The sequence below is a fragment of the Sciurus carolinensis genome, chromosome 3 (genome assembly GCF_902686445.1).
Source record: "Sciurus carolinensis chromosome 3, mSciCar1.2, whole genome shotgun sequence".
Lineage (NCBI taxonomy): Eukaryota > Metazoa > Chordata > Mammalia > Rodentia > Sciuridae > Sciurus > Sciurus carolinensis.
Window position 1 is genome coordinate 56,360,324 of NC_062215.1, and position 11,696 is coordinate 56,372,019.

Consider the following 11,696-nt stretch of genomic DNA (forward strand, 5'->3'; position numbering starts at 1 on the left):
ATTTCCTTTTCTATAGAATGTAAAAACCTCTATGGGATTTTTGTTTTGTGATTTAAAAAGTCCTTGACTCTAGTCCTTTCTTTCAGTAGATAAGAGGGGTAGAAAAGACGATAGATACAAGGGAGATAAAACGTTTCAACAGAGGACTTGCCCAAGGTACCTATTGTAGGTCACGAAATAGGCTTATTGTTAATTACATTTGATGATCCTATCCCCTGCACCTAATATTTCCATTCTTACTAGATTCTGTTAAATGCTGATAAAAACTTAACAAGTCCGTCCATCAGGAAACAAAGTAGAACAATTTTGACTTAACAGAAATGTATTGACAATAAAAAGTTAGCTAGATTAAAAAGCACACTAAAGCATCCAGGTGCTACCACAATAAAGGTAGGCAAGAAGTCTCTCATTTTGTTTTCACTGTACAATAGAAATACATTATATACAGTTTTAAGAGCCTGGTCTGTTTCCAGTTTTCATTTTCCTGATGTGTTATTTTGCTGTTGCTGTTCTGCCAGGGCTTGTTGAAGGCGCATCCGCTTCCGGGAATAGTGTTGCCAGTGTAGAATTTGCTGTTCATCAATGAATTTCGCACACTGAGCATTCACCAGCTCCTTTCGGAAGTGTTCATATTGTAGTAGTTCTAACATATGTAAACACTGAGGGTACCTGGGTTTAAGTTAATGACCAACATAATTTAAGTCAATAATGCCAGTTCTAATAGTGACTCACTTAAATATGATTGTGCAGCCTACCATTTCCATTAACATTAACTTAATGCACCTTGGTAGTATAGGTCCATTGTCCACCCCAATCCCCTTAGGCAGAGAAACTAGTCATCAAGTCATTAATGAGCAAATTTTTCAAAAGTGAGAAAAATGTAAGTTCAGAAAGATTAACTTGCCCAAGAACACACAACACAGTAAGTGATAAGCAGAATCAAAATCTGGAGTATATTATTCTAGTCTAGTGATTTCCAAGGTAAGGAACATGAAAACTTTTAATTTTAGCAATTATGTGTTTAATTTATAACTACTGGTTTTCCACCAACAGTGACAAAGACAATTTTTATCTAAAAGCGAGTCAGTTTAAAAAATAACTATGTACAAACACTGTTCTATAGATTTCCACAGGGACTATAGCAATTCTAAAATTATGTATATGCTTGGATTGAGTTAACAAGTAAGTATACTGTGGATAAAGAGCCAACTTTTTGGCTATCAGAAAAGAAGTTACAGATAAGAAAAGGGGGAAGGCTCCAATGAACCTTGTGTTATTGAGCTAGAATTGAAAACACTAGTATGTTATGTACGCATGGCTTTTAATATATATATACACAGACACAGAAAACAGATATGTATGTGTGTGCATGTATACATACATACAGATTCTAGCTCTGTGTTATAAAAGGGCCTAAAAGCAATGACTGGTACCAGTGAGCATTCATAGTGCCCAGATTGTGGTTTTCAAACAGCATTCTCCAGGGTTTGCTGGAGAAATGAGTAATTCCAGGTCTAGGATGGGAAAAATCAAGATAAGCCTCGTATGCTGTACCAAAAAGAAGTGCTAAACATTAATGGGAATTTGTCAAAAAAAGAACTTGGGAGCCCATTTGAAGATGTTCTCAGTGGCCAAATATGGAGTAATTAGTAAGAATAGACATAATCTACAGGAGAAAAAATAATCCAAATCCATAGTAATATAAATAGAAATGAAGACTACACAGGAATTCTCTCTATTATTATTCCACTTATTTTGTAAGTGAAATTATTTCAACTTAAAAAGAAGTAAAATTTAAGACTATTAAAATACACTAAATGACACAGGAAGTACACAGAACCCAAACTGCAAGTGATATGCAACTGACTAAAGTTGGGGAATTCATCTATAGACTAGAGCAGCACTTCTTACACTGTAATATGCATATGAATAATTTCTCAAAATGCTGATTTGGGGGCTAAGGATACAGCTCTGTGGTATGTTCTTGTCTAACATGCATGAGGCCTGAGTTCAGTCCCCTGTACTACAGAAGAAAAGAAATGCAGATTGATTTAGTAGGTTTGGGTTGAGGCCTGAGTTCTGCATTTCTAACAAGCTTTCAAATGAAACCAATACTGCAGGTCTGGAGAGGACACTGAATAGCAGGGGCTACATGGTCCTTCCAGATTTTACAAGATTTCCATTTACACTCCAAAAATAAACATTTGCCTGAATTGTTGGTAGTTCAGTAGTTAAAAAGATCTGGCTCAGAGTACCAGCTGGGTGACCTTGAACAAGGTACTTAACTCTCTAAATTCCATTTATTTATTTGCAAAATAAGTAAATGTGACAAACCCAAGAAAATGGTCTCCAAAACCATTTAGTCAACAATTAGAACTGAGACACAGTGATCATATATCAAACTTATAGAAAACAATGATCAGAAAACATTAGATAACTGATTAAGAAATCATAAATATTTTGAAAGGCTACAGTATTCTCTGGTAGGTTATAAATCAACAAGATGATATAGAAGAGGCACAAAGGGAGAGTCCTACATTTAGACTTTTTCAAAATAAGAAAAGTCAATTAGCAGCATCAAAGCACCATTAATGAAAATAACTGAAGGATTATAGTTGGCATAAAGCTCCCCACAAGTGAACAATGTGATCTCTTACCCTTCTTGGCTCAAAAAGGTAACGTCAACCTAAGTCGAATTATTAGAAGTATAATGTTGCCAGGCACAGTGGTGCATGCCTGTAATCCCGCAACTTGGAAGGCTGAGGCAGGAGGATCACAAATTCAAAGCCAGCCTCAGCAACTTAGTGACCCTGTCTCAAAATAAAAAATAAAAAGGTATGGAGATGTGGTTCAGTGGCTAAGTGCCCCTGGGTTCAATCTCCTGTCCAAGAAAAAATGAAATGCCATTTGGTCCTCCATACCCTAACCACATCTGAAGAATCTGAAGAATGCCTATGTTCAGTTTATGGTTGAACTCTCTAAAGTACCACTACCAAATATCCAAAGGAGGGAAGCAATGGCAGTTAAAGGTAGTTAAAAAAATTGATAAAAAGAGAGAAGTGGTTGAATGTACTAGCTATCTGTGAAGCAGGCCAAATGATGGAAAATGTCTAGAAGAGGAAACTGCCCTCAAGCTCCAGCCAGTTCATTTGGGAACCTGAAGACCTGGAGTTACCACCTCTTTGTGATTTTATTTACTTATTTATTTATTTGGTACCAGGGATTGAACCCAGGGTACTGAGCTATATCCCTAGCCCCTTTTATTTTTTATTTCCAGGCAGTGTCTCACTGAGTTGCTTAGGCCATGCTAGTTGCTGAATCTGCTTTGAACTTCTGATCCTCCTGCCTCAGCCTCCCAAGTCACTGGGATTAAAGGCATGCAACACTGCACCTGGCACTCTTCCTGATTTTAAAGAGTAGTTGGAAATCTGGATTGTTATATAAAACCTTTCCATCTTTAGATAGCATGTACATGCTTGTCAGCCCAACTGCATGAGATACACAGGCAAGAAGATATCAGCTTGGGCAACTTAGATACTGTCTCAAAATAAAAAACAAAAAAAGGCTAGGGATGTAGCTCAGTGGTAAAAGGCCCCTGGGTTCAATCTCTAGAGTTCCACCACAAAAAACAAAAACCCTTCCCATCTTCAAATGGGTGACAACTATTTTAAAAATTCTAAAACCTGTGCAGATGAAATGAAAAGCCCAATGGATTAATTTGCAAACTTTTCTGAATTTAAATATCTATATGACTATAATCTCCAAGAGGTGATAAGAGAAGTTCAGGACTAATCCAAAAACAAAACTTGGAACAGGTTAAAGCTACAAGTAGGTTTATTTTATCACAACATAAGAAAGAACTTTCTAACATCTGGCTAACACTGGAGTCAGTTTTCCTTGATAAAAGTGATACAGTCACTGGAAATTTCCAGGCAGAGTGTAGACGACCAAATCTCAGCAAGAACACAAGACTGAAATGGATAGTGCCTAAAGTGTCCAACACTGAGCCTATAAATCTGCAAACATACAACATATTGCAAACTAGCGAAGCCTTTTTTCTTTTGGCTTATTAAATGAATCAACAGTTTCATAAAGAACCAGTCAGGGTGCAGAGTCCTATAGCAAGCACATGCTTTGTGAATCAGTTCAGGAAACTGATTTAGATAAATAAGTTTGAAAAATTTCCTCTCTAACTTTTGTTTTTTTAAAAAGGTTTCATGTTAACTTTTTGACTATCTGGTTAAAACAAATCACAGATGTGAGATCAAGGTTTATTTTTACCATTACAAGGGATTAGGTCTGTGGTTACAATATGCTTAAAATGAAAGTGTCTGTTGAACATGAATGGTGGGTGTGGGTGTGTGTGTGTGTGTGTGTGTGTTTTCTTTAAGTGAATTAATACGTGTGAAACATTTAGCACAGTGCATGAGGCCCTAAAAAAAAAAGACAGCAGTTCTAGGACTCAGGTAAGTTTACCTCCTCTAACAAACACCTTCTATTCAAGTACCACCTCCGATGTGATCTTTTATTTTCAGTCTATGGATATGTCACTGTATTAGGTTCCTTGGGATCAGAATCTCAGTGAGGTGAGGATAGTGGTAAAAGATAGGTCAAACAGAACGGATCATAATATGGCTTTAGCTCAAGGACACTGAACTTTGTCCCTCATGGAATGGAAGTCATTGAAGGTTTCTAAGAAAATGAAATGTTCTGATTTACATTTTTAAGAAATCAAACTGGTTTCTGTGTAGAAAATTATTTTGCTTCATTTGTTTGAGATTACTGAGGTAAGAGTAGAAGCAGAAATAACAAGCAAGTAGATACTACAAGTTTAAGAGATAAGGGTGTTTCATATTAAGGTGGTGATAACTAAAAGTAGAAATTCATATTTTTTCCAGTACGAAACTAAGAAGTCTGTTAAATATCAGTGCTTCAGATTATAATAATATATATACATACTTAGAATTATAAAAATTAAACTTACTTTAGATACTTGGCATATTCTGGTTCTTTCCAGTAAAGCAAGTACTTAAGATAATTAACAAAAGCTTTGTCTTTGAAGTAACCTCTTTGGGCAAGAACTGAAAAGCATAAAAAAAAAAAATCTGTAGGTCAAACCAATCCTTGGACTACAGACTTGTGACCCCCTGATATAAAGAATCTTATTTAACTTTCCCACCAATGAGTTTGCTCGATTATATATACAGACCAGCATAAGTAAAATCCCATTCAGTTGAGAATGTATAAAAGCAAATACTACTATGAATTGCATCTCTTCTGTCAGAAATCATGAGCGGCTAGCTACTTAATAATTGATGACTTACAATTAAGGTAATTTGGGTTGGCTAAACACTGCACAAATTCCAACTCCAACTGAAAACGAAGTCGATTTCCAGCATCATCTGGGAGAAAAGACAGCAAAAACCAACAAAATAAATGTCACTATATGTATATACTGATTTGTAGAAAAGAAAGAGCAGTAGAGAAACCTTACACCTTTATATAAAGAAAGGCATGTATGGTTGTCTTCCTAAACTGGTTGTGAGGGAATAAAACCTTTCTTAAAAATATATCAAAAGGAGAGCCCTGACTAAAAGGAATAAATTAGGAGTTTCTCTAAAATTAAAAAGTCATTAAAAAAAAAAAAAAAAGGAAAACAAATGGGGAGAAGGATGCCTAAAACAACAGCTTAGGGGCCAATAGGTACGCATGTTAACAGCAATCACTGGGGTAGATTATAATTTTGCCTTCCCCGATTTTAATAATACACCATAACCACAATTGCTAACAGCGATTAAGTTAAGTAATCGGTAGTCCTCAGTAAATCAGGAAAAAGTTCAGAATTCAAACTGAAAAAAAAAAAAAAAAACTACAAAGAGGGTGAAAAATAGAAGTATCAGAGATACAATGATACTCAAGTTTATCGACGGTATTTCAAACTTATGTAAGCTAATGTGAGAAGCAAAAAAAAATCAATGGAAGAGGAGACGATTTAAGATCTAAGTCCTTTGGATCACGCCCACGCCGGGAAGACGGTGGGGTAGGTGTCTACGCAGCATGTTAAGGGGAAAATATGTTTAAACAAATCAAATTCAAAAAGGCAACTCTGCCTTCGCCCTTCTAACGATGCTCGCCTCCCGGTCCCAACTCTAACCCTGACGAGAATCACGCCCGAAAGGAGCCCCCGGGGAAGCGGGAAAAGGGGTCTGGTCCGAGAATGGTTCCATCAGCGAAAACTCGAGGTTCAGAGGACTACTCACCTGTCTCCATAGCGACGGCAGCGGCCATAACAAGCAGACACACTAAACCGCCCGCAGCCTGACAGAAAAACTGTCCCGAATGGCGGGGGAGGTTCCGGAAGCCACGGCTCCCACTTCCGGTCGCGGGGCAGTGTGGGATGCGGGGGCGGGCACAACCTCGCTCCGAGGCGGGCGGCTCCGCCCATCCCTGGCTCTCTTGGTCAGACCTGCTTTGCCCGCACAGGCCCACAAATGGAAAGGGGATAGTGTCCGAGGAGCAAGGTCTAATGTTTGGAGGGACATTTCAGCCCCTACAGCACCGTTGTGCTTCTTCGTCATCTTGTCGTAGCACACTTACCTGTGACAACATCGTAGTTTTCCGTTTTTGTGCCTGGAGTGATGTAACACGTCATTCTGGCGTCATTTCTTATCCTGTGACGTAACACGGGTTCTGTGGGCCTCCGGAGGCCTCATTGGCCCTCTTGGTCCCCTTACACCTGCAGAATGGCCTCACCCCTTGGAAGTAAGCCGTCTACTTCACGGGTGGAGACTGCCCACTACAAGGAGACGTCGACAGCAGAGAGGAGACATCCTCTCTGCAGGTGCAAACCTCTTCCCTGCAGGTGGAGACCTCCCAGCGTCACTATGAGGAGTCCTCCCTCTCCCCCTCTGGGAAGCGACTTCCTAATGTCCTCGAGATTTCCTCTCAACACGTGGAAAGCTCTCACAGAGCAAAGAAACGTCGTCCCACCACGTCAGAACCTAGTCTCTAATGGTGGAGATGTCTCTGCAACGCGGAGAGCCTGCCAAGAGGGACAAGAAGGCCTCGTACCAGAACGTAAAACTGGCCTGATGAAATGCCTCCCAAGGGCTGTGGCCCTTAGCCAGAACAGAATTGTTTCCACTTTCCAGCGAGCCAGCTGCCAGGAGGACCAATCATCTTTAGTTTCATGGGAACAGCCCATAAATCAATGTAAGAAATAGTCAAGCTGCGGTTTCTGGATTCAGCCAACATTTACTGACCATGCTGCACCTTGGATCATCCCACTTTTGACCCAGTGAACTATTTTAACTTGAAGCCAGCATAAAAGGTTTTCAGACCTGTGATACTGTGTTGACTGGGTTGATGGACAGAGAGACTGAATCTCTGAACCAGGTGAGTTTGGGATTCTTAGCGCTCAAAAGACCGTCACCATTTGAAACAGGAAGAGGGACCAAACTGAAAACTTGACCCATGTAGTGATCATGTGCCTGCAAGTGATTTATATGCCTACTGAAAACCTGGGGGGCAAGGGACAGTTTTTCACATTTTATTCATTGGCTTTTATGTTTCAAAATAGTAAGTTATTTTCTTGTGCTAAATCTTTATACATAGTACCCCCAACCCACACAACTTTCTATTGGATCAGATGTTAAAAACCAAGGTAAGTCCATCATCAGTCAATCAAAAATAATCTCAGAAGATAAAGTGATAGGAGGCTATTGAAACTTGACCTGAGGTCTAAGGAAGGTAGAGAAGAGCAATATTTATTGAGTGCCTGTTCTGTTATAGGCACTGTTCTCAGCAGGTGCTATAGCAGTGAAAAAGACAAAGTTCTTGCTTTAATGGAGCTTATACTCAGGTGAATAAGCAGACAATAAATAAGAAAATAAGACAAATTTCTCTTATGATTAGCACTGTGAAGGAAAGTAATGTGCAACGTGATAGATGATGGAGGCAAGGCAGTTCTTTAGATATGGTAGTCAGGGAAAGCCTTGCCAATTAATTAACATTTGACCTGGGATTTTTGTGTATAAACAGTGAGCCATATAGAGATCTCGTGGGAGTGCATTCTAGGCAGAAGGAATAGCAAGGTCAAAGAGAGATGAGAACAAGATTATGATATTTAGGGAACAGAAAGACTAGTACAGCTGTAGTTTAGTGAAAGAAAGTGTGGTATGGAGTAAAGGAGATTAAAAGTAGGCAGGGAGCTAGGTGCAGTGGTCCATGCCTGTAATCCTGGCAGCTCTGTAGGCTGAGGCAGAAGGATTGCTAGTCCAGGCCAGCCTCAGTAATTAGGAAGCTGCTGTCTCAAAATGTAAAAAAGTAAAGCAACCTGGGAATGTAGCTCAGTAGTACAGCACCCTGAGTTCAATCCCTAGTACTGCAAGGAAAAAAAAAGAAAAAAAGCTTATAGAGGGTCTTATAAGTCACACTGAGGCTCAGGTTTTATTCTAATGTCAATAGGAAAACATTGGAGGGTTTTCAGCAGGGAAGTGACAGGGTAACCATTTATGTTAAAAATAAATCTGTCTTCTGTATGTAGGATGTAGGACAGTGATTCCACTGGGGGTGATTTTGTCTCCCAAGAATACTTGGCAATGTCTGAAGATGTTTCTTGCTTGGGAGGGAGTCGTAGAAAGTGTCTACCTACCAGTGTCTAGTAGGTAGAGGCTAGAGATGCCACTAATATCCTGCAAGTCACAGATCAACACCCCATCCCTCCACCAACAACAAACCTTCACTGGTCCCAGAATGTCAGTAGTGCCAATGTTGAAAATCACTGAAGATTCTAGCAACTTGGAAAGCTAGAGCATGATTAACTGGGAAAGCACCCCACCTCTGCATAGCAGGATTGTGGAGAGGCCTAAGAAACATTCAGGAAAAAGGATTAAAAGTAGTGTCCTTTGATAATAGCAGGGTAGGAACTCTCAGAAGAAAAATATATGTTGCTTTTTGAGGAGCCCTCCATCCCTGCTTTCAATAATTTATGTGATATTTACCCCAGGAGGACAAAAGGGTAACATCTAGAAGGCTGTTAATGAACCTGATTATGTGGACCTCGTGAATTAGAGCACTTACTATTTCCAGGCATGGTTCTAAGTCATCACTCACATTTCTTCATTTAACTCGGGGGGAGCATTTAACTCGACAGCACTGAGCTATATCCCCTAGAATAGGGGCTCAAGCCGAGAGAAATGTTATAAAACCCCAGAACCTATCCTATGCTTCTGTCACAGAAAATTTCTGCTATAAATGAATAATTAACCTTTGGAATTTTAGTCTATGGTGAGCTCACTAATTATTTTTAACATGACAGTGTGTACATTATAATAAAATACTCTGTAAGTGTTCTTTAAATGAATAAAGTAGTTGCTTCTCTTTAATGCTGTTCCTCATTAATTTGCTTTTAAAATTTTTTCATCATGGGATAATTTTTCATGTTTTTATTAGTTCAATAAGGTTATAATAGTAGTGGGGTTCCCTATTAATGTTTTTATTACAGAAGTGATATGTACTTAACAAATGAAATAATTCTAATATATGTAAAGATAAATTTAATAATATGTCTTCTTTCCATTTCTTATGGAAATAACATGTCAAAATCTTGGTGTATATCCTTCCAGACCTTTCTCCATTAACTGACTGCTTGTATCCCTTTCTTAATAGTATCTGGAAGACTGCTTTGAACATGACTCTGAAAAAGACAAACACCTGATTTCTGTATGATTGATTCTCCATGAAGGACACAGGATCCTGTAGCTTCTTCCTGTTAAATTTGTTTCACAAGAGGGATTTTATCTAGTTTTTTTCCTCCAATTTTTATTTATTCATGTTTCAGAACTGAAATCCAAAGAGACACACAGAGCAAGAAAGTGTAGAAAAGGACAAGAGTCATGAAGAAAAAGATATCGGCCATACAAATATCTTTTACAGATTCCATACCTTTAAAATGATTCTTGTATGTTAAAGAAGCCTGTTTGTCATAATTATTAATGTACCTATTGCATTTTGTGTGTGTTAGCCACACTGTGGGTCATCCTCCTCACATGGTCTTCTCTTGGAAGTTCCAAAGGAACATGGTGCTCTTGTTCCTATGACATGCTATATAATGCTAAGCACGATGTGTGTACTATAATGAGTGAAGAGCAGTGTTTTCTCCATTCCCAGCCCAGAAAGCCTTTAATGGCTCAGTCTAATAAACCATTGGATTTATTGTGGTCAGCAGTAGTTGTGACTTGCCTTCAGTGGTAGCCAGCCAGGTTGGATTGAAAAATTAAGTACAAATCCATCTAAGGAAGAAGTCAGCACTTCTCATTCTCCTCGTAATCTTCTCATTTATACATAAGCTGAGGGCAGTTTACAAAATTGATCATATATATTTACTATCTGTTGTGTTTAAAACACTTGAAATGAAAAAATGATATTGATGGGATTCTCTTTCCCCAAACTAACACAAGCCATGGAAGAACCATGGGTCCAACAGCAAGGTTTTTGGCTCAAGTCCTGATCTAGATTTTCCGGAATTCCCATTCCTCTGTTCCTTCTGTTACTCCCACCCCAGTATGGCTAATGCAAATATCCAAGTCCTGGATACTTGATCCAACTTCTATTTGGTTTAATAACCTTTAATTGTGTATCTCCTACAAACAGTCTAAGCCCTTTCCATTCTACATATCTCCCTGAGTAATCTATATGGTTAGAATTGTATGGCTGCAAATAACAAAAACCTGCCCAAAATGACTGAAACACAACAGTAAATCCTATGGCATTTCATCCCAGTAATGCCATCAGAGGTCCAGTTTGTGTTTCTGCTATACCATCTTTAGCACTGTTTCTTTGTCTTCCTGCTTGCTGCCTCATGTATACAAGATGCTTTTGTACCTCCAGCTCTCCCACCTGTATCCAGTCACAGAAGGGAAAAGGGAAGGGATTGAGTGGTTGTTTTTTCTACCAAGATTTTGCCTTATTAGTTGGGAAGGGAAACCTTTCCCGAGGACTTCTGTTTGCATCTCATTGGCCAAAACTGAATTATAATGACTACCCTTAGCACAGAGGAGTTAGGGAACTCAAGTGTGGCACTTCTTTCAGGTGGTCTTTAATAGTTCTCTCAAATCTCTAAGCGATAACCTTGTTCTTTTCATTTCTAGGGCATCGTTGACCAGAGAACTTAGAGTAGGTCCCTCAAAGCTATCAGAAGGCATTCCTTATGACCTTTGTCTCATATTGGTGCTGCTGATGGAATTTCTGAAATATATTTTTGCTAGAAAATAAGTCTCTCTTTTTTTTTTTCTCCTTTCAGAACTTTAAAGGTGTTGCTTTTGTTATCTTCTGACTTACATTGTTTCCAGCCAAAATATTAGCTCTATCGTAATCTTTGTTCTTCTGTACAATGGCTTCTCTATGACATCTTGTCAAATTTTCTCTTTCAGTGGTTTAAGCAATTTGATTACGAACTTCCAGTATGTAGTTTTCTTATGAGTTTCTTGTGAGTTTATTGTACCTTTTGGATCTTTAGGTTTTATAAGTTTTAATAAAATCAGAAATTCTTCAGTTTTTCTGTCCTTTCCTCCCCCAAGGATGTCAATTACAGGCATATTAGGTTTCTTGAAGCTGTCCCCACATCTTACTAATGCTCTGTTCATTTTTTAAAGTCTTTTTTCTCTTTTTCACTGGTTAGTTTTTATTATTTCGAG

The 11,696-nt window shown here is 38.6% G+C and overlaps 3 protein-coding genes across 4 annotated transcripts in view; 1 reads left to right on the top strand and 2 right to left on the bottom strand.

Annotated features, from left to right (window-relative positions):
* Positions 1–6,317, bottom strand: part of Kiaa0753 (KIAA0753 ortholog) — an 86,149-nt gene extending 79,832 nt beyond the window's left edge. The window contains exons 1-2 of one of the 2 annotated variants that reach the window (XM_047543026.1): positions 6,261–6,317; positions 5,325–5,402 (exon numbers count right to left, since the gene is read on the bottom strand). The gene's annotated coding sequence lies outside the window, so the exon portion shown is untranslated. Of the gene's footprint in view, positions 1–4,984; positions 5,082–5,324; positions 5,403–6,260 lie in introns of those variants that run through there. The other variant, XM_047543024.1, reaches the window with a different exon arrangement.
* Med31 (mediator complex subunit 31) lies at positions 369–6,438 on the bottom strand. Its single transcript, XM_047543031.1, has 4 exons — positions 6,261–6,438; positions 5,325–5,402; positions 4,985–5,081; positions 369–669 (listed from the first exon to the last, which is right to left on the bottom strand). Exons 1-4 carry the CDS (start codon positions 6,286–6,288, stop codon positions 477–479), a joined length of 396 nt encoding a protein of 131 aa, XP_047398987.1. The 5' UTR covers positions 6,289–6,438; the 3' UTR covers positions 369–476.
* Positions 6,054–11,344, top strand: C3H17orf100 (chromosome 3 C17orf100 homolog). The gene is given in 4 exon segments (XM_053743355.1): positions 6,054–6,813; positions 6,816–6,959; positions 6,962–7,395; positions 9,670–11,344. Coding segments are annotated over 3 exon segments (345 nt in total). The 5' UTR covers positions 6,054–6,743; the 3' UTR covers positions 7,093–7,395; positions 9,670–11,344.
* Positions 11,345–11,696: the final 352 nt, after the last annotated feature.

Excerpts from the sequence above, each read along its gene's own strand:
- Med31 (XM_047543031.1), bottom strand. The coding sequence starts at position 6,288 with ATGGCCGCTGCCGTCGCTATGGAGACAG. Across the intron at positions 5,403-6,260 it reads TGCCGTCGCTATGGAGACAG|ATGATGCTGGAAATCGACTT; the intron begins GTGAGTAGTCCT and ends CTTTTCTCCCAG. Across the intron at positions 5,082-5,324 it reads CAACCCAAATTACCTTAATT|TTCTTGCCCAAAGAGGTTAC; the intron begins GTAAGTCATCAA and ends TATGCTTTTCAG.